The following is a 23,152-nucleotide window of genomic DNA, read 5'->3' on the forward strand; positions in this document are numbered from 1 at the left end:
GTGGTACAGCAAATAGAGGGCTGGGCCTGTAATCAAGAAGACCTGAGTTTAAATCTGGCCTCAAACTCTTACTAGTTATATGACCCTGGGCATGTCAGTTAAACTCTGTTTGCCTGAGTTTCCTCATCTATAAAATGGGGATAATAATAGCACCTATCTATTGTGAGTTATGAGGATCAAATGAGATAATGATTGTAAAGCACTTAGCACAGTGCCTGACATGTGCTATTTATAAGTCCTATTTATCATCATCATCATCATCATCATCATCATCATCATCATCAATCATCATCAATTCTTACTCTGTTATTTTGTTGTTGTGGTTTTTTTTTAACCCCACAGGGGCCCTTTTCATTATGTTTTTATTTCTCTATTTTATTTATTTATTTATTTTTTTAAAAAGCAATTGGGGTTAAGTAACTTGCTCAAGGTTACACGGCCAGTTATTTCTGGGTGTGGTGCTAAGTATCAGAGCCTGGATTCAATCCCAGGTCATCCTGACTCTGGGGCTGGTGGATGCTCTTACTTGCTGTGCTACCTGGCCACCCCTTTATTTCTCTATTTAATAGAGATCCAGACATAGGGGAATTTATTTTGTTATTTGTACTTTCCTTGGTAGCTATACTTAGTTGCCTTTCTTGGGTTTCTATCATCTCAGGTATTTGTAAAGTGAATAATCTACTCATCTCTCTCCCTCTCCCTCTCCCTCTCCCTCTGCTCCCTTTCCCTCTCCCTCTCTCCCTCCCTCCCCCCTCTCCCCTCCTCTTCATCTCCCTCTCTCTCTCTTTCTCTCTTCCCCCTCTCCCTCCCTCTCCCTCCCCCTCTCCCTCCCTCCCTCCTTCTCTCTCTCCCTCTCTCTTGTCCTCTCCTTCTCCCTCTTTCTCCCTTTCAAATGCTTCTCTTTTTATTGAACATTTATCTTTTTTCCCATTAATAATTATGTTCAGATTTGTTGTTGCATCTTGAGTTCCTTTGCTCTTCAGAATATAGTATTCCACTACCCTCTCTGGTTTCTAGTGGTGTGGAATTGTCTTGTGTTATTCAATTTTTCTTTCTCTCCTCTTTCAAGATTTTTCTTCTGGTCATTTGCAGAATTTGTTTTTGTCATCAGAATTACTAAGTTTAACTAATTAATGTACGTATTGGAATTTGCATCAAATCCCCTCCCCAGGAAATCTATAGATTCAATTGCCATTTTATTTTCTGTATTCAAAAGTTCTGGGAAGTTTTCTTGTATTATTTCTTGCATTATATTGTTCAAATTTTTGGATTTGTCATGTTCTTCTGGGAAACCTATGTTTCTTAATTTTTCTCTGCATATTCTGTCTTTGTGATCTGTTACCCCTGTTGATTTGTCTGCTCATTCTCAAGGTTTTAAACTTCTTTATGTGATCTTTTATAATTTCCAGTTCTTTCCTTATATTCATCTATTGCTCACTTCCTGACTTCTCCCACTTTGATAGTATATCCCTGAGGGCTGGACCTCAAAGCTTTCTCAGCCTCCTCCTATGTTGAGGAATTCACTTTTTGTAGGTCTCAGTCCCTTTCCCAACTAACTTCTGGGGTTGGTGGTGGTGGAGGTGGAGGGTGCAGGTTAGTGACAGTCTTCTTTTCTTCAGGCCTGGCACAGCCCCCCACATGCCGGTGTCCTGCTGCAGTTCTCTCCATTAGTTAGTTCTTTGCCGGAGTGGCTGTTTAGCGTGCTTCTTTCTTCTTTACTGCCTTTCTCTTGCCTAGCACAGTGTAAGTCCATTTTCCTATAAATGCCCTTCTCTCCTCTAGAGAATGGTAGGTAGTTGTGTTCTGTTGCTTGATGATACAGAATGATGATATGAGGATGGGAAGGGGGCATTTGTTGACTGAGACTACAACAGCAGCAAAGAACTTCATGAATGAATCCTAGAGCATAAACCCAAAGGTTGCATGAAAGTGTGTCAAGGACCTCATGGGGGAGAGGGTACTTATTGAACCACTGGGGATTAGCTTTCTCTGCTGATAATATTGTAGTTTGTTACTTTGTTAGGATTCTTGGTGTCTTGGCTTATGGAGACAGGTTTAATTACTTCACTTCCTGAGTGTAATTCTTATTTTCAAGAGTTGTGAGGGTTCTGGAGAACTGGAAAAAGGTCCAGTCTTCCTTCTTGTTTATGTGACTTCCCTGACCACAAACGACCATTCACATTTTAAATGGGGACAAAGCAAAGCCTTACACTGGGGTGGGGAACCTGTGACCTCTAGGCCACATGTGACTTGAGGTCACAGTTTCCCCACCCCTGCTAAGCTGAAGAAATTATTTTTCTAAGCAAAATTTTAGGTAGTAGGGATGAGACAGTGTTAAAGGTTTAGTGGAGGTAGGGCTGGACATGGGAGGATTTTCTAGGATCCCTAAAATCACAGGTTTTTTTCTTTTACTGGAAAAAGTGCTGGACTTGGAGTTCAAAGACCTGGACTTAGATTATGGCTTTTCCTCTCAGTGCCTTTGTGATTTTGGCCTGGTTGTCCCAAGCTTCTATTTCCTCATCTGTAAAAATGAGGGAGTGGGAGCTAGACTTCTAAGGAGCTTTTTAGCTGTGACATTCTGTGCTTTAAGATTCCTTCTTATGATCCTGGTAGTAGATCGGAAAGGTTTTATAAGGAAAGGTTTTATATAAAGAGAAAATTGAGCCTCAGAAATGTGTCTTCAGCTAACTTAAAAAACATCATCAGTACAAGCACCCCAGTGTTAGAACAGAGAAGTGATTATGTAGGAAGATGCCCTCAGCTGCAGATTCTCTTCTGGATGACAGCTTTCTTGTTCTGTTACTGACTGCCTTGGGGTCATTTTCTCTTTAGCTTCTTGTGTTCCCTGGCCCCTTATTAGAAACATTTTTTTCCTTAATTGTGTTCCTATGGGGGCCAATGAGGAGAAAAAATTTTGTTTTCTGACTATGGTGGATATCCTACATAACAACAAAACAACATTTTATTATTGTTGTTGTTGGGGGTAGTCAAAGTTTGTTCAAAACCTGTGATTTCATACTCTCCACAGATGTATATTAGCAACTCATTAGGGACTTATATATAGTCTTAATTGTTTAGGATGATCAAAAGTTAAGTGAACTGATCAATGTCATATAGCTAGTATATGTGAGAGTCAAGACAGGAACCAAGGGCTTCTAGTCCAGTTTTCTCATCTGAAAAATGAGGAAATTTGATTAGCTCTCTTAAGACCCCTTTCATCTTTACATTTATGATTCTGTAATTTCCTCAGCCACACATGAACAACATTCTTTTTACTTTGTGGTCTGACTTTGGATACTGAATTTTTGAAGACATCAGGAACTTTTGAGAGAAATGAGCACTATTTGAAATATTCCCTGATTGTGTGCTTTTCCCACTTTTTCAGATCAGACCAGTTGTGCACAGTGACATGATTGTGCCTTCTAGGTGGCAAACATTCCATCGAAAGCCACGCCACATAAAGTAAGTATATTATTATTTGTGATTGTGAGAATTTGTTGTAGCTCTTGAAAAGTGACTGTCTCATCTGCCATAAAGTCCTGCATGTTTTCCTTATTTTCCTTAATAGCCCTTTTTAAGGGTAAGCTGAATGACTGACAACTTGTTGGGGATGTCAGTAGGAACATAGCTAGGAGGAATCTTACAAATCACCTGTTCCAGCCCCCTTATTTTACAGGAGAGGAAACAGACGCAGAAAAGCCATGTGACTTGCTGAAGCTAACACAGGAAGCAAGCAGTAGATTGATTTGACTTTAGGTCCTCCAATTCTAAACCCAGTGCTCAATTTTCATTTTGGAGGGAATTCCTGTATTAGGTAGGGATTTGGAGTAGATCACTTCTGAGGTCCCTCTTAGTTCTCTGATTTTTAAAAATCTCTTGATCAGTATGTCTAGGACTACACATTTCCTTTAATTTTTCCCTTTGAAGAACCATGATTATTCCCCATTTTGGCCTTTTGAAAAGTTATTCTTCTAGAATACCATCATAGTAGTGCATCCTTCTAGTAGAATGTAAGCCAGTGCCTGGCATAGTGCTTACTATAGCTCTTTATAGACAATAAATGTTTGTTTAATAACATTTGTATACAGAGGAAAAGGTGAGGGCAGTGGCAAATAGGACTTTGTTTCTAGTAGGTATTTAATAAATACTTGGTGGCTTTTGTTGGTTCCTTTAAAATTCACATCTAGTGACTGTATCTATTGATGTCAAAAGAAAGTTTTTTTAGATGTATTGTAGGAGTCTTCATCATCAAGAGATATCTTATTATGAGCAACATCTTTTTTGGCAACATTGCCTCTGTAGGGCAGTAAGATATGGCAGAAGAAATGATGATAGCAGCCTGAGTTTGAATTCTGTATCTGTTACTTTATGTAGCATGCACTTCAGAACCACAACCTTAACTCTCACTCCCACTGATGGATTGGCATAACTGTTACATCTCCCTCAGGGTTCCAGAGGTAATCCTAAAGAGTTCAGGAGTATTTTTTTTTTCTGGAAATATAACTCCCAAGCCCCCAGTGGTGTACCTCCTACCATGATTATCAGCTGATATCAATTAGCTAGACAAATTTTTAGGATAGAGTATTTACTGAGGCCTAAGAACAATTGGTAAAACATCTGAAAATATCTGTGACACATTTTCCCATAAACACATAGAGTCCAAGGGAAAGTGGGCTTCAGACTTGGAGAGAAGATGTAACAAAGGAGTAGCTCACAGTTCCAGGAAATCCTTTTGCTGTAATTCTCAAGACATTCACCTTAGGTATGTGGTAGTTTTTCTTCTATGCTCTTTGTAGAGTGAGGCTAGTCTCTCCTTGGCTTTCAGAACAAATTCCCAGGAGTTCAAGTATCATCTCTTTGCTGATGTCTCCCACTTTGATATATCAACCCTTGTTCTTTTTCCTTAGGTCCAGGTCCCACATCACCAAATGTGAATTGAAATATTCCATCTGGATTTCCTATAGGCCTCTAAAACTCAACAGATCTAGAACAGAACTGATTATCTTTATCCCAAATCAATAACTCCTCTGAACTTTTTTTTTCCTGTCAGGGGCACCACCATCTTTCTGGACACTCAAGTTTGCAATCTTTGTGTCATTCTTGGCTTGAATTAAGGTGGTATAGCCTTGTGAGTGAAAAGACTGAGGTAGATATAAGAAATATTCTATAGCAAATGCATACTCTTCTTGAAATGCCAAGATCAAAGTTTAGTGAAATCAGATTTTTGAAAAGATTTATATAAGACTGAAAATTATTGATCTGCTCTGTGGACCAGTCAATTGTGTATCAGAAAGATTTTATTGACAAATATTGCCAGTTTGCTTTGCTAAGCTTTAGCTGAAATTCTTGGATGTTTCATTTAACAGGTGGGAAGTATGATTATAGGATCTTTAATACATGCAGAAACACCAAGCCATTCTAAAACAAATTCAAATCATCTTTCTGGACACTCAAGTTTGCAACCTTTGTGTCATTCTTGGCTTGAATTAAGGTGGTATAGCCTAATATATCTAGAGATATCTTATTATGAGCAACATCTTTTTTGGCAACATTGCCTCTGTAAGGTAGTAAGATATGGTAGAAGGAATGGTGATAGCAGCCTGAGTTTGAATTCTGTATCCAATCATCATTTAAATGCCTGTTTTGTGCAAAACGCTCTGGTATATACTGGGGATTCAAAAAGAAAATAAAAGCATAGTCCTTGCCCTCAAGCGATTAATATTCTGCTGGGGAATACAGAAAATTTTCTTAATGAACTAAAAAAAAAGACCTTTTTCTAATTGAGACTAAATATTAGAAGTTTCGAGACAAACTATGGGGTCTTGTTCATAAGTTAGCATATTTATGATGCCTCATTTTTATGCGTAAAACCTGAAGACACTGATAACCTAAAAATATTGCATGATTGTGGTTCCTTCCCTCATAACCTACTCCCACACACAAAAATAATGAACTGTTCTATTGTGTTGTCCTTGCTTTATAAAATGCCCTGAAAATTCCACTAGATGGACCCAAATAGCCATCCAAATACAACTTCTTTCATTCTCAAGACTTGATATTCTAAGTATACAACCCCAAACTGGTTATGTTAGTTCTAATAAGCTAAGACATTAAGAGGGATGCAGAATTATCGCTTCTACTTTATATACAGAGAACTTCGCTAAGGGAAATAACTTAGGTCATGTGTTAAGGCAGGAGTATAGGCAAAAGTGGAACCTAATGGTGGACTAATTGTCCAAATGACAACATTGGCTTGTTTTGGCTTGTAAATTGTCATAGTTTAGTTTGTCTGAACTATGTGCTACAGGATTGAAAAAAAAATGGATTGTATGACTTCAGGCAATTCATTTACCCTCTCAACCCCATTTTCTTCACCTGTCAAATGGATAATTTCTATCCAAAGTTGTTGTATAAAAGATGAAATAATGACTGTGGAAGTGCTTATTTTTTTTTTTTTTAAAAAGCTCCTTGTAAAATATTTAGATCATAGGGGCGGCCAGGTGGCTCAGCAAGTGAGAACACCGGCTCCAGTGTTGGGATGACCTAGGGTTCAAATCCGGGCTCAGATACTTAGCACCACACCCAGAAATAACTGGCTGTGTAACCTTAAGCAAGTTACTTAACTCTGATTTCTTTTAAAAAAATATTTAGATCAGTGGTGCCACTGGTGTGGGGAAATTCCGTGTGTGGAAATGTCCCTGCTGATGCTGATCAACACCTCCTCTTTTAACTTACAATCTTATAGAGCTACTTAAGACAATGAGAGGTTCTTCAGCTTAACTTTGGCTAGAGGTTTTGAAGGTCGAATTCAAACCTAGGTCTTTTAAGTTCTAAGGCTAGCCCTGTATACACTATACCACACTGGTTTTAGCACCATGTTAAAAAAAAGTGCAACGTGGTGTGGATAGAGAGCTGACCTCAGAGTCAGAAAGACCTGCATTCAAGTCCTGCTTAGGATACATACTGACCATGTGACCCTGGGCAGTTCATTCCGTCTCTTAGTTCCGTAGACAACTCTTGATGAAAAGTTGCCAAAGAAGATGCAGACCTACATTGGTAGAGAAAATTCTTCCTTGGGAGTTCCATACACAGCTGAAGTCACAGATATGGTTTAAAAATATATATATTAGAGATATGATCACACATTTTGGGATATAAACTGTTGTTGTTATTTAAATCTCTTTCAGAAATAGTCATTTGTCCATTCCTTTAGAATACATGTCACAGTGGGTAGCTTGACCTAGGGTTTTTCAGTTTCTCATCAGTCATTCTCTCAGTCAAATAAACATTTATTAAGGGCCTCCTATGTATCAGGCACTGTACCAACTGCTGGGATACAAAAAGAAGCAAAAAGGGCAAAAAATTCCTGTTCTTAAGCAAGCTCACAGTCTACTGGGGGAGACAGTATGAAAACAACTCTGGACACACAAAGATTTACACAGGGCAAATTGGAATAATCAATAGAGAGAAGGCAACTGAGGCCCAAGATCTATATTAGAGGTGGAAAAACACCTCTAAGGCCCTGCCTGCTGCCAGAATGTCCTAGTGGATAGTGGTTCAAATCATAAAATGGTAGAAGGCATCTTGATAAATATTTAAAACATGATTTTCATTGATTCATTGATTCTGGCCCAAGCTTCTCATTTTAAAGGTGAGCAATGGTCAAGACCAGAATGAAATGCCAACTTAAACTGCTTCCAGTTTTAATCTATGTTGCCTGAAAATCACAGCTCAGAGGAAGATTTCCCTCAATCGATATTTTTTCCTTGAACAAAACTAGTATTACAATATATGTATAACAACGATCATTTCGATTAAGATTTACGAATAATTTTTTCTTTAAGTAAACATTCTAGCTGTTATCTAATTTTATCCTCAAAACACCCTGGTTCAGTAAAGAAGGTGAATATTGTAAATTTTCCATTTTATAGATGGAAATGGAAACCAGAGAAGGGTGTCAACAAGCTGGTGACAGAATCAGTTTGTTGTTGTTTACTTGTTTCAGTTGTGTCTGACTCTTTGTGACCCCATTTGGGGTTTTATTGGCAAAGTTACTGGCTTGGCTTCTTGCTATTTCCTCTTCCAGCTCATTTTACAGATGAGGAAACTGAGGTAATTATGGTTAAGTGACTTTCCCAAGGTCATGTAACTAGTAAGTATCTGAGGTCATATTTGAACTTAGGAAGATGAGTCTTCCTGACTACTGTCTATCTACTCTGTTACCTAGCTGCTGCTGACAGAGCCTGGGTAAGAACCAAAATTTCCTGACTGCCTAGAAGATATTTTTTTTTTCAGTTTAACTTACATAATATCTAAACTCATTATTGCTTGGTAGCACTGGGCCTCATACAAGCCAGTTCTTGAGCATGAGTGAACTCCTCAGAGAGAGGCGTGATGGATCAGCCAAGCTAAGCAGTCACAAGCAACTTCTCTGCTCTGCTTCCTGCCTGGTTATAGTCAAGAACGGTCCTGGTCATAGGTATGAGCAGATATAGAGCAGCCATGCTGATCTGGCATTCCTCTCTGACTTCTAATCTGTCTGACAGAACAGACTCCTCCCACCCTCTGTTTTTCAATCAGTAGTCAGCTGTGCAACAGGACAGGCAGAAGCGATTACCCTGTTTCCGTGGGTGCCTGTCCATTTCTGGTCTCATATACCATTTCCTTCCCACCAAATTTGTTGGGTAAGAAGCCTGCTGTTAGGATAAGAAGTTTGATGCAGTCCTGACCTGTAAACCATTCAGAATCAGTAGGGCAAAAATTGACCTTACAGTAGGGCAAAATAGTTTCCATAAAGTGAATTGACTTGACCTTTCTGTGGCATTTGACAGTGTTGACTTCCTTTTTTTCTTAGATATTCTTTCTTGCTCTTTCTCTTCTTCATGACACTATGCTCTCTTTGTTCTCTGTTTCATTGCCAGCATCTTTTTTTTGATGATCTTCTCCATCACTTTTACTAGTTTTTCCCCCCCAATCACCCTTCTATCCCTTAGATATAGCTGTACACTATGGTTTTGTCCATAGTTTTGTCTTTTCTCTCTCTTTTGTCTTCCTTTATAATCTCATTTACTCCTGTAGCTTTGATTATAATAACATGGGATTATAGGATTTAGAAATGGAACAGACCAACTCGTCCGTCTCCATATTTTTACAGGTGAGCAAACTGAGCCTCAGGGGGAGATGACTAATTCCAGCTCAAGCTATCACAGTTAGTAAATGGCAGAGCTGAGATTCAAGGCCAGAACTTCTGGCTTCAAATCCAATACTGTTTTCTATACTGTGCTACCTTCTGAAATCTCCAGGTCTGTATTTTCACCTGCTTGCTGGTCCTTTCCATTAGGTGACCCACTAGTACTTCAAGGTCAGCATACTCAAAATGGAACTCATTACCTTTCTCCCTAAAGTCTGACCCTCCCCCTAATTTCTTTCTATTGATGGCACCACCATCTATCTTTACAGTCTTCCAGGCTCACAAGCTCAGAGTCATTTCTCAGTTTTCACGTCTAATCAATTGCAATGTCTTACTGATTCTGCCTGTGCAATATGTCTCAAATCCATCCTCTCCTTCCCAGTCCTGATCTATCCACCCTAGTGCAGACCCTCATTACCTCTTGCTTAGGTTCCTAATAGCTTCTTAATTGGTCTTCTTGCTTCTAGGATAGTCCCATTCCAATCCATCTTTCAAATTACTGCCTAAGTAATCTTCCTAACGTAGTGCTCTCATTTCATCATGCAACTTATGCAAAAAACCTTTAGCTGTTCCACATTGGGAATCAGATAAGATAGGTACTCACAACCCTGGCATTCAGAGCTTTTCACATTCTGGCTCCAGTCTGGTTTCTACACTTACCTAGTTTCTTACACTACTTTCTATACTCTAACCGGATGTTCCAAAGACATCTCAAGTTCAACATATCTAAAAGAAAATGAATTATCTTTTCCCCCAAACCCATTTATTTGTCTAAACTTTCCTATTTCTGTCCAGGGTACCACCATTCTCCTAGACAACACAGGCTCTCAATCTCAGTGCCATCTTCTACTTGCCATCCTCACTTGGCCCATATATCCAGTCCACTGACAAATCTTGGCCTTTCTACCTTCACATCATGTATGATATGTGCCTTCTTCTTTCCACTTATATAGCTTCTACTCTGGCTCAGGTCCTCATAATCTCTTGCTTGGCCTACCACAATAGCAGCCTAATTCATCTCCTTGCCGGAAGTCTTTTGTCTCTCTGATCCATTCTCCACTCAGCTTCCAAAGTATTTTCTTTAAGTTCACCCATATCACTCCATCCCCCCACTCAGTCCAGTCCTTCTCTTCCCTCTTACCCTTTGGATCAAATAGAAAGTGCTCTGTTTGTCCTTTAAATATCTTTATAATCTGGCTCCTTCCTATCTTCCTGGTTTTCTTATTCTTTATTCCTCTCCATGAGCTTTATGATTATAAAATACTGGCCTAATTGCTTTTTCTTTTATTTGACCTTAATTTCTTATCTCCAGTCTCTTGCATTGCCCGTCCCTCAGTCCTGAAGCAGTCAGCCACATGGTTTTTCTGGCTTCCTTTAAAGCTCAGCTCAAATTTCATTATCTTAAGGAATAGGAATAGCTAACATTTACATAGTGCCTATTCTTTGACAGGCACTTTGCTAAACACTTTATAAATGTTATCTCATTTGAGCTTCATAACAACCCTGGGAAGCAGGTACTATTATTATGCCCATTTTCAGTTGAGGAAACAGAGAGGTTAAGTGACTTGCCCAGAGTCACATAGCTAGTAAGTATCTGAGCCTGGATTTGAACTCAGGTCTTCCTGGCTCTAGACCTAGGACTCAATTCACTATGCCCCTGGCTGCCCCTAAAAAAGCAGGTCTTCTTTCCTTGTTCCTTCAGGAGCTAGTGCCTTCCCTTCTAAGATATTTTTGCTCCCCTTTATATCTCTTGTATGTACACGCATGTGTTCGTTATGTACATTCTTGCCCCCATTAGTGCCTGGCACATAGTAATTGATTATTGATAGAAGGTGAGTTTCCTGAGAACGATGGCCATGTTTTTGCTTTCCTTTGCATCCTCACCACTTAGCATGGTCTCTGGCACATAGTTGGGTCACTTCATAAATATTTGTTGACTGACTGCTTCTTTTCATGTGTTCTATATTCTAGCCAAATCGGGCTACTCTTTCTCTTTTGAAGAGAAAATCAAATTGTAAGCTTCTTGAGAATAACGTTTATAAATTCTATCTTTGTATATTGCCTAGTGCATTGCACACATGTCAGCATGTTAAGGCTTGGGGTGATTTTATTGTGGCAATTCCTGGGGGTGGGGAATTCTGTCTGTTAATGAAAATCAAAACCACTCCATAACTTGGAGTCTCAGATAGTTGCCTGAGGTTCAGACAGTGTTGTTTGCTCATGTTTACAAAGAAAAGAATTTGAAACCCTACTCAAGTCCAGCACTCTACTATGTTGGCCTGCTTTTTACCTTGTACATAATAGGTGCTTATTTATTAAATTCATCCCTTTGATTGAATCACAGGTTATTAAAAATGAAAACCATACCTTAAATCATATGCTGCTTTATAGTCCACATCAGGGGTGAGGAAGCTGTGGCCTTGAGGCCACAATGTGACCTTCTAGGTCCTTGGTTGCGGCCTTTTGACTGAGTCCAGGTTTTGCAGAACAAATCCTTTTATTAAGGAGATTTATTCTGTGAAGTTTGGATTTAGTCAAAGGTACTTGAGGACCTAGAGGGCCACATGTGACCTCAAGGTCACAGGTTCCCCACCCATGGTCTACATAGTACTTTTACCCCCCCTTTTTTTTACCCGTAGTACTCTTACCCCTTTTCTTTAAGGCTCAGTGTTGGTATTCCTTTCTTCATGGAACTCTGACCTCTTCCCTCAAAACCTGCCTTGTTACCTGAGGATTCTTGACCATTCTTCCTCCTTTCCAGCCCCATGTTCTTACCCATACCATCTTCTTTGGTCCATCTGTTGGCTTCATGACACTCCACATTTATTTCTCTTTTCTAGGCCAAAATTCACAAACTGGGATTGTTCTGTAGAAAGGAGTATGTAGAAAGTATTATTCTGTAGAAAGTTCTATAGAAAGGTCACTTTCCTATGAAGGAGTAATATGGTAGAAAAATAACGGTTAAAATGCCAAAAACAGTTTGGAGTTATGCAAAGAAACGAAATATGTTAATACTCTTTGACTCAGAGATGCCATTACTAGACTTATATCCAAAGGAGGTTATTGGTAAAAAGAAAGTGCCCATATGTGCCAAAATACATACTGAAACACTTTTTGTGGCAGCAAAGAATTGGAAAGAAAGTAGATGACCATCAATTCAGGAATGACTAAATAAATTGATATATGAATATGATGGAAGCTTTTTGTGTAGTAAGAAATGACATATGATGAACAAAAGGTACATGGAAAGACTCAAATGAATGGATACCTAAGAAAGCAACCAGATCCAGGAAAACATTATACACAATATCTATAACAATGTAAATGGAAAGAGAATCAGCCACAAAACAGATGAACCTGAATGCTGGAAAACTGTAAAGTATAAGCTTGACTTCAAAGAAGTGACATGAAAAGATTATTCTGCTGCTTTGCAGGGGTTGGCATCCATGGATATGGAATATTACATACAACACTGGATTTTTTTTTCAATGTATTGATCCACTTTACTGATTTTTTCCTTCTTCCTTTTTTTTCTTTAAAAAGCCAAATTATTTATTATGAGATGGTTCTCAGGGCAGGGGGTAGTTAGGGAGGAGAAATATAGGGGAAAATCTAGGTTAAATAAAAACAAAAGATGTCAATAGAATTTATTTTAAAATATTAAAAAATTGCAATTGGTATTCTTTTTTTCTTCTTGTCTATTAATAATAGTGGGTAATACAGGGACCTCTATGCCTTTTGAAAATGTAGTTCATTGAAGCATAAAGTGAAGATAAATTGTTTTCCCCTTTTCACAGAGGTTATCATTTTAAGAGTTTTAAAATTTTCAAATTTTGATAGTAACTGAAAGAGACAAAAAGTCATATCATTGCTCTAAAGGTAGTTAATAGCCTTGTGCTTTTCTATGGGAATGGTAGTTTTTTCAAAATTTGCTTTGGAGCAAAGTTTTAATACTTGGTTATGGATGTAGTGCTATGGTCTCTTAGAAATGACCAGATATAGGTCAGAGACATGGGTTCAAATTCTAGTTAAGTTACTTAATATAAATATAGCTTTGATCAGACTACTTTTGTTTTACCCTCAGTTCCTTCCCTGTAAAATGAGAGGGTTGAACTCTGAAGTTCCTTCTACCTCTATGATCCTGGGGTAGTGGTGGGGATAAGTAAAGAGTAAACTATTTGACTTAGTGGCAATAGCTGTTTAAATGAAAAGTTTTAGTTGGCATAGATATCTAGTCATATTTATTTCAAATCTGAATTCTCTATCATTATGCTATTGTTAGAATGGATTGAGTGCTGGGCTTTGCATTGGGAATACTTGGGTTCAAATCCTGCTGAAGATATGTGTGACCCTGGGGCAAGTCACTAAACCTCTCTATAATTGAAACAATGTTCTAGGTCTTGTCTATTAAGTCATAGATTGGGATCTGTCAGTGGGATCCATGTTGAAAGGAGTTCCCACAATAGATACTTCCTGTTGTGACAAAATCATAGACTCTTCTTGTATTCTTATAGGTTAATGCTGGACAGAGAGAAAAGAATTAATTTGTGATTGCTGCAAGCCGTGATTTCAGGAACCCAAGTTAGTGAGTTCAGACTCAAAGGAGGGATGAGAAGATGCACAGTGACAAATGGATATTAGAAATCTCTGAGAAGTCATCCAGGGTCTTATGAGTAATCAAACATGCATTATTGAAGTTAGACTGATGAACTCAGTAGACACCTCAGAGTTATTCAAATCTCCTTTCCTTTCCTGTCATTTGTTGGGAGAATCAGAATGGAGCTTTGGACAGAGCACTGGACCAGGAGTCAGAAGTCCTGGTTTGGAATCCTGGATCTTCCACTGCCTGACTACCTGTCACCAAAGAGATCACTTCATTTCCTGTGCCTCAGTTTCTTCATTTGTAAAATGAAGGGGGGTTGGATTAGATGGCCTCTAGCATCCCTTCCAGCTCTAAATCTAGAATCTCTTTATGATCCTATAAGAAGGCAGAAGTGGCATCTCTTTCCCAGGTAGTATTGAGTACCAGGACATGATGTGCCAGGTAGAGAGAGCACCAGTGCTCTTGCATGGAATTTGGACAAAAGTAGAACCTATCAATCCAAAGTACCCAGGAAAAAGAAAGCATAAACAAGCAAACCTACCAAGGTCAAACAGAAGCTGCCTTCAAAAAATGGTGGCAGGGAAACCAATCAATTCTATTATTTTTTTTTAAGGATGGCACATTATTTCCTCAGGGAGTTGTGAGGATGTCTTGTATAAAGAACTGCATTTTCAAGGACCAATTTTTTCTTGTGCTCTCCAAGTGGACAAAATTTACTTCTGACTCACCTATCATGCCAGCTGCAAATGTGTTTGTGTGTATAGGCATTTTATGTTTTATGGAAAATTAGGTTAAAAGTGTTTACAAATTATAACATTGAAAAATCTGCAGTGCAGTTCCCTGAGGATCCATGACAGAATGTTACCAATTGACACAGTAACTTTTTATAGTTCTGTAGTTGAAGAAGTATTTAATTTTTTCCTCTCAGAGCCACAATTTCCCGCTTTTCTCTATAGTGTACCTTTTTGATGCATGTGCATATTTTTGTCTTTTGACAGTGTTTTCACAAATGGGAATCTATTCATTCCACCTGCAAAATTAATTATACCCAGATTCACACTATATGATTGGGATAATGTCCTGGCCATGATTGGAGAAAAAGTTCACCCCTCCTCAGGGGGTGTGCGAAGGTAAGGAAAGTACTGAGCCTATAGGGCAACCCAAAGGTCAGAGGAATTGTCTTCATGTTTCTATGAAAGACTCTCTTGCATAGATTAAAATATCTTCATCATGTGATTTTGGAGACTGGTCTTTTGGTCAGTCAGTAAGCATTTATTAATTACCTACTATATCCCAAGCAATGTGTTAAGTGCTAGAGTTACAGAGAAAGATAAAAGACAGTTCTTGCTCTCAAGGGGCTCATAGTCTAATGGGGGGGGGGACAGGAGACAACATGCAAACAAGCTATGTACAGGATAAATTGGGGATAATCTCAGAGTAAGGATAGAAGAACTAAAGGGGATTAGGACAAGCTTCCTATGTAAAGTGGGATCTTATCTGGGACTTTTGGCTGGGTTATTTCTTGTTGCATGGAATATATTATGTATATTCTATTATATGTATATAATAGTATAGAATGCTTTTTCTTTAATTTCTTGAATTAGCCCTCTATTTCTCTTGAATCAGTCTCTAAAGCAGTCAATATTATTTATCTTTGGTTTTGTCCTGACTCCTAGGGATAAAAAAGAGCATACAAAATGATTTACAATCAAAATTATTTCATTAATTTAATATACATGTACATTATATATACATATATTTACATTATACACATATACATATTTACAAATGCATACATACTTTCATGAATAATTCTTAAGATAAAGAAAAGTGACATATAGTGTAGTGGTCATAGAGTTGGACTTGAATTTGGGTTTTACCTCTTGGCTAGGAATTTCCTATAAAAAATGAAATCTCAGGTCCAGATTAAAAAAATTAATCTGGGGGCGGCCAGGTAGCACAGCGAGTAAGAGCACCGGCTCCAGTGTCAGAACGACCTGGAGATCGAATCCCGGGCTCAGACACTTAGCACCCACCCAGAAACACCTGGCCGTGTAACCTTGAGCAAGTTACTTAACCCCAATTGCTTAGGGGCGGCCAGGTGGCTCAGCGAGTAAGAGCACCAGCTCCAGTGTTGGGATGACCTGGAGATCGAATGCCGGGCTCAGACACTCAGCACCACATCCAGAAATAACTGGCCGTGTAACCTTGAGCAAGTTACTTAACCCTGATTGCTTAAAAAAAAAATTAATCTAGGTCAGCATCTTCATTTAACAGATAAGGAAACAAAGACACAGGGAAGAAAAGTAACTTGCTGGTAATTACTTAGTGTCAGTGCCAGGATCCAAAGCTTGGTCTCCTGACGAAGACTAGCACTTTTAGGAGAGAACATTAAAGTTTAGAACTCGAGAGCCTAGGAGAACAGTGGTGCTAGTATCCCTTTGGAATCTGGGAGGAGGAACTAGTTCAGCAGAGGGAAATGGGAAGATAAGTTAATTAAAAATAATAAAGGAGTTAAGATTAGAAGCCAGATTTCCTGAGTCCCCTTGATGCTTTTTCATGGTACTATGGCATCTCTTTTCTGATTATTATAACAACCTCCTGCCTCCAGTCTTGTCCCTCTCCATCCTTCACACAACTTCCAGATTAATCTTCCTAAGGAACAGTTTGGGTCATGTCATTCTTCCTCCCCTCACATTTAAAAATCCTCAGTGGCTCCCCATTGCCTACCAAATTAAATACAGACTTCTTTTTCTGCCTTTCAAAGACTTTCATGTTTTGACCCCAGTATCACAGAATTATAGAATCGCAGAATTTGATGGAAGACACTTCAGCAGCTATATAGTCCATCCATACACAGAAGGAATCCTTACTATAATATACCTGGCAAGTAGTCATCCATTATCTGCTTAAATGAAAAATAATTTGTTAAGTGTTTAGTATGCACAAAGCACTGCCTTAAGTACAAAGTATACAAATAGAAAAGAAAGTCTATGTACTCAATGAGCCCACAAAATGACAAAACCGATGGTATTGTTTCTTCTTGAATAGCGTCTCCATTTATAAAACAATATTATTTTCTGATGTTGAATCGTTTGATAGAGCCAAGGACTTTTGTGTCAAGAAAAGTCTGATTGGGTCTTCTTTAGATGTGGCTGCCCTAGAAATGGGGGTTGCAGCACTTGCAGAGGGAAGAAGTTGTTAGGGCACAATTTCTACAAGGATTGCTTCCCCGAACTTACTGCTAGGATTAGACTAAAAGTAGAGCTAGTGGTCTTGGGAGTGCTCTTGTGACAGGGATGGTGGGTTATCTGTCCACAAGGATTACTTCACTTGATCATGGCTATAAGGGCAAAGTTGGAAGCAGGGCCAGTGGTCTGGGTGACCCTGCAATTCCAGGGACCTGTGGTTAGGGTATTGCACTGTTGCTACCAGGATCTTATAGGATATGGTGATTGCAATAATTTTACCCCTGTGGCACATGTTGCCTCCTCTCTTGTTCACAGGGTCCTTTGTAGTTGGCTAGCAGTTGGCATTGGTATCAATGATAGGAATGACAAACGCTTTCTTCACAAGGGTAGCTCCCTTGGATGGTAGTTGCTGGAACCAGACTGAAAGCAGGACCATTGTTCTGAGTTTACTACTGTTCCTGGGGTTCTTAGGCTTACTTGCCTCTCAGTGACTATTGATTAGATGGTATGTGTTGGTAATGTTGTACTTCTGCATAAGGGTGGTCTGGAAGGCACTGTTATTTCTGGGACTCTTGGTCTCAGGGGTCATGAACTGTTCCAGCAGGGGCTGAGAGAAGATGGAATTAATGATGTTTTGAAAACCTTAAAGCACCATACAAATGGTGGTAATAATAACAATAATAATTATCGTGATGGTTTGATCCATTTGGCACATGTTGCCTAGTTGACTCTTACTCAGGGAACCTTGATACTTCAGCTAGTCTGACTTGCCTGCCCTATAGGAGTCTTGAAGAATTCTAAGGAGGTTTCGGGTAGCAACCCCATTACTTTTGGAAGCATCCCATAATACTTTTGGCCAACTCTAGATCATGATTTCTCTGAAGATGTCCCATTCCCTGAATTAGGTCAACATCTTCATTTTACAGATCAGGGAACCAAGGCAAAGGGAAGCACAGTAATGTATTCATAATTACTTAGCTAGTGTCAGTGCCAGAGCCAGAATCCAAAAGTTCCCATCTCCTACCTTTGGGACATTTTAAAGACTATCCTCAAAGCCTAAAATCATAGCCCTGTGCAGGATATTTTCATTAGGAAGTGCATCCATGATATCTTATTTTTAAACATTTAAAATATTTTTATTAAAAAAAAACTGAGACAGCTAAATAACTAAAAAAACCCCAACAACTTAACTACTTTAAAATAAAACTTTACAAAGGAGTATTGTTAATAAAATACTTCCCTTTCCCCTAAAAATATGGAAAAAACTTTTTAGCTGTATCTTCCTATCAAAAAATTCTTTTCCAACTTCAAATTTAGCTAACCAATTAAAAAAATGAACAATTAAGATACTTAAAATGTTATAATGGGCTTCTATCAATCTAGATCTTCCTCTATCCCTAAAATAAAATAACTTTTTTAGTCCTATCTAAATGATTAAAAAAAATATTTTTTTCCAGCTGTCTTCTGCACTCTAACCCTGCACTTTTACATGAAGCATCAGTGGTAGAGTTAAAAGAATAATGACCATGCATATTTTTAAAATGTAAAATTGTAACCTTTTTGCTTTTCTCGTGCCTACCAACCAGGGGTTCAGGGTCACTTAGCATGAGCTGAATCATGGAAAACAATGTGGTCAGAGGAGTCAGAGGGGAACAAAAATGTTTTGATTTTTCTCTGCCTGGGAAGCAGAGTTCTCACTACACTCAAGTTCTCCTGGGGGTAGGAAGAAGGATGGAAACCAGCCCAGATGATCCTGACAGAAATGATTTCACCAAAAAGAAATGTCACTGAAGGTGTGGTTGCACCATGGAGAACATCTGGAAGAGACAGACCAGTTCTGGACTGCAGGGGGTGACCAAGTAACTTGAGGTGCCTCCTACTTCCTCTTATACCAGCATCTCTTGGAAGTAAAAGAGGGGAAAGGAATGGAAAGCTGAGGAAGGAAGTTGTAGTTTTTGAAGCAATTGACAGTCCACAGAGGCTGGGAAAACCTTTTCCCAATCTATATAGTTTTCCCCATTCCCTCCTCCCAGCTTCAGATCATAGCTCTATCACATTGAGTGAGCTGCAGTTTGGATGTGTGTGAGCACATCCTGTATCATCCCTATGCCTGGAATATGATACTTTCTCTTCTCTACCTCCTGGAATCCTTAACTTCCTTCAGAGTTTACCTCAGACATCACTCACTCCTCTGCTAGCCTCCCCAATTGTTAGTGCTTCATTATTCATTAAATTATATTGTGTTTACTTATATGTACCTGTTGAAGGACCTTGAGGTAAGGGAATTTCTCCTCGTTTTTGTATTTTCCAAACCTAGTATACTGTCTTTAAAAAAATTTTGATCTATGATTTCATCTGTGTGGGAAACTTCCAGTGTGGATACTGCCTCTACCAGTGCAGATTGGCAACTCATATGTAATTTATAACCCTAGAGAATTGCCCGAGGTTAAGAGAATTGTACATGGTCACATAACCATTATATGCCAGAAACAGGGCTTATGGTTATTAGATGCTTATTAAATTAAAATGAAGTTTTTCTTCTTTCTTCCCCTGTCATATGTTATCTATTGAAATCTTATTCATCCTTTAAACTTTAAAGTTTAGCTCACATACTACCTCCTTCCTTGATTGTCCCCCAACTGGATGTGATTTCCCCAGTCTGATTCCTAGAAATACTTTGTATAGTGTTGATGGCACTTTGTGTTCTAGAGTTATTTGTATTTTCAGTTTTGTTTTCACAACCACAGTGTATGTTCCTTGACAAAGGCACTTATATTCATTTTTATATTTAAACCAGCAATGAGCATAATCCCTTTTACACAGTGTGTGAATGAGTGAATAATTTATGGGGGAAAAATTCCTGAGTGAAAGTGAGGATGAAGTGATTTCATCAGAGTTAGGAAGAGTACATCAATGTGTTGATAGAAATTAGTTTGTCACGTAAGCATTTTTACAAATTGAATAGCTTTTTTGACCTTTAATTTTATTTTTCTCAATTACCTGTAAACAAAACATTTTAACATTTTTTTTTTGCTTTTTGGAGGGCAATTTGGGGTTAAGTGGCTTAACATTTGTTTTTTTTTTTTTAAATTCTAAGTTCCAAATTCTCTCCCTCCCTTCCTTTTCCCCTCCTTGAGAAGGCAAGCAATTTGATATATATTATACATGTGAAGTCATGAAAAACAGTTCCATATTAGCCATGTTGCAAAAGAAAACACAAAAAACCCCCAAGAATAATAAAGTTAAAAATGCTTCAATCTGCATTCAGACTCTATCACTTTTTTCTCTGGAGGCAGATAGCATTTTTCATGAGTCCTTTGGAATTGTTTTGGATCATTGTATTTGCATTGTATTTCTGAGAATAGCCAAGTCACTCACAGTTGATCATCATTACAATATTGCTGTGTGCAATGTTATCTTGGTTCTGCTCACTTCACTTTGCATCAGTTTCATGTAAATCTTCCCAGGTTTTTCTGAAACCACCCCCTCATAATTTCTTATGATGCAATAATATTCTATCACAATCATATACAACAACTTGTTCAGTTATCCCCCAAGTATCCTCTTAATTTCTAATTCTTTGCCACAACAAAAAGAGCTGCTACAAATATTTTTGTTCATATAGGTCCTTTTCCTTTGAACTCTTTGGGGGTACAGACCTCGTAGTGTTATTGCTGAGCCAAAGGGTATTTACAGTTTTATAGCCCTTTGGGCATAGTTACAAATTACTCTGAAGAATCATTGGATCAGTTCACAACTCCACAGACAATGCATTAGTGTCTCAATTTCCCCGTATTCCCTCCAACATTTGTTATTTTCCTTTTCTGTCATATTAGCCAATCTGATAGGTATGAGGTGGTACCTCAGAGTTATTTTAATTTGCACTACTCTATCAAGCAAGTATTAATAAGACAGTTTGTATGAATTTCAACTATTATTATTTAACATTTACTGAGCATCAACAGTGAGCTTTAAAAATGTTCCCAAGAGCCTTTTGGCCCTTGTATATGATTTAAAAAATAATTAAAAATTGGGAGGGGGGCAGCATCAGGGGAAAAAACACCACCTTATCATAGAATAACAGCAACTGTACCATCATAATTGCTTCCATTTCGAGTTTGCTTGTATGAGAATATATAATTTCCTTGACATAAATTATAATTGCATTAAATACTAGAATATTAAAACTATATTACACTGAATTTCATAGCATGAGATATGGCCTTTATTCTTTCTCTGCTTGTAGACTGTATACAATGGATGGACTTCTTCTGGATAGCTCAAATGAGTTGATTGACCACCATTACTATGTTGCATCAGGACTGGAGGCCTTTAAACATTTGCCCTACTGGGAAACACAGAAGGTTCCTCAGGACCTAAAAAAGTAAGCACATTTTATTTTTATGTTTTTCAGAGTCTAGGAAAAACTTGTTTTTGGGATTATTTAAAATTCTTCGGACTGGAATGTGTCGATATTCTTTGGCAAATAATGGTAGTTTGGATTTCTTAAATTGAGGGATGAAGTGACTCGGTTGGCAGGAGTAAAGGGAAATTTCTTTTGTGTTTTCACAAGAGTGGTAGGAAGGAACTGAATGTGTCTTTGGTCTCCTTAATGACTTGCTAAGTGTTCATGAATGTTAGGATCTAGAGTCCAGAGATAGATTTATAGGTTGAAATGAAATCAGATACTCTTTTGACTTATTTCTTATTGTGGTATTAGATAAAAATAAAAACATGAAGTAACCCAGAGTTCATTGCTCCCTATTTAGGGAGGCAGGATAATGCAATGGAAAAAGCACTGGTTTGAAATCTGAAGATCTTAGTTCAGCTCTTGCCTCTGCTGCTTGTGTGACATTGGACAAGTCATTTAATTTCTTTGGGTTCTAGTTCCTCATTTGGTCCTCAAAATGAGGAGACTGGACTGGATAAACTCTGAAGCCTTTCCCAGCTTGAAATCTATGATCCTATGACCATTTTCATCTCCCCTTAGTCTAGTCCAGTGGTTACCATGACAATGGAAGAAACCTGTAGTATGTTTTACAGGTATTACCATTACTAATCAATGTTCATATTCCTTTACATCTTTTTTTTTGGGAGGGGGGCAGGGGAATTAGAACTATGATTTCATCAGTAAGGAACTCCCCTTTTGAAAATTCTCTCTACCTATATAGTTCTAGAGACCCACCTTAGAAGTCAAGTGATTTGCCTATGGCCACACAACTAGAATGTGCTTGAGACAGGACTGGAACCCTAGTTTTCTTGACCCCAAGCCTGGCCCCATCCACTATATACCATGATGCCTCTCTTTATGTTTTGGCAACTCTTAAATCTGAGAGGAAGAACTTGGCAAGGTGGAAGCTCAGGAGACAGAAGAAGCTATCATTCTATTCAGCAAGTCAACTTTGGAACTTCTAACATTTTGGTCTATTTGACTTCCTTGGAATCTCAGGGTGATTATTTCTTGGGGTCTTAATACCCCATCTCCCCTGCTGTTAGAGAAGTATTTAGGAAAATGGATTCAGAGGTAGTTTCAGAACCATCTATTAAGGTGAAGTTTTTCTTATTGTCCAAAATATTTGTGGATTGAATATTTAGTATGCATCTATTGGTCAGGTATGTTTGGCTAGATGTCTTCTGAGGTCTCTTCCAACTCTGAGATTCTGTGATTTGCCACAGTTTTTGGATTATTTGTGTATAGTGAGGGAAGAATGAATTTGCATTCAATCTGAACATGTTTTTATGAATAAGCAATACTGAACTTCAAATCTCTGCCCTGCTTTTCTGTTTTCATTATTTCTCTTTTAATGTAATGCATAGTGATACAATCCAACACAGTGTAGTGAGTATAAAAGACATTTTGTTTGGATAAATCATTCTGATCTTGGATTAGTGTAAGTGTTCACTGAGTACAAGAAAAACATCTTTTGTAAGTGTTAGCATTGTACTGACTTTATTAGTGCATATCTAAGGTCATTGAAAACTATATTTCCTTTGGCTAGGGAGAGATTGTTAAGAGTTGGAAGAAGCCTCAGAGACCGTTATTAATTTTAGCTTCCTCATTTGAAAGAGGAGGGAGCTGAAGCCACAGAGGGGAAGTGACTTTCACAAGGTCATACAACAAGTAAGTAGGAGAGCTAGTACTAGCGCTCACAAAGATCCAGGAAGAAT

The 23,152-nt window shown here is 38.3% G+C and overlaps 1 protein-coding gene across 1 annotated transcript in view; it reads left to right on the plus strand.

Moving 5' to 3' along the window:
* The window catches only part of DCDC2C (doublecortin domain containing 2C), a 194,611-nt gene that overhangs the window by 34,051 nt on the left and 137,408 nt on the right, over nucleotides 1-23,152 (plus strand). The window contains exons 3-5 of the mRNA XM_069064769.1: nucleotides 3,386-3,462; nucleotides 14,792-14,923; nucleotides 21,231-21,368. Of these exons, the coding sequence (XP_068920870.1) occupies nucleotides 3,386-3,462; nucleotides 14,792-14,923; nucleotides 21,231-21,368 (347 nt within the window). The remainder of the gene's footprint in view (nucleotides 1-3,385; nucleotides 3,463-14,791; nucleotides 14,924-21,230; nucleotides 21,369-23,152) is intronic.

The sequence above is a fragment of the Petaurus breviceps genome, unplaced genomic scaffold (genome assembly GCF_028583685.1).
Source record: "Petaurus breviceps papuanus isolate PSGF00001 unplaced genomic scaffold, PetGlider_PUasm1.0 90644, whole genome shotgun sequence".
Lineage (NCBI taxonomy): Eukaryota > Metazoa > Chordata > Mammalia > Diprotodontia > Petauridae > Petaurus > Petaurus breviceps.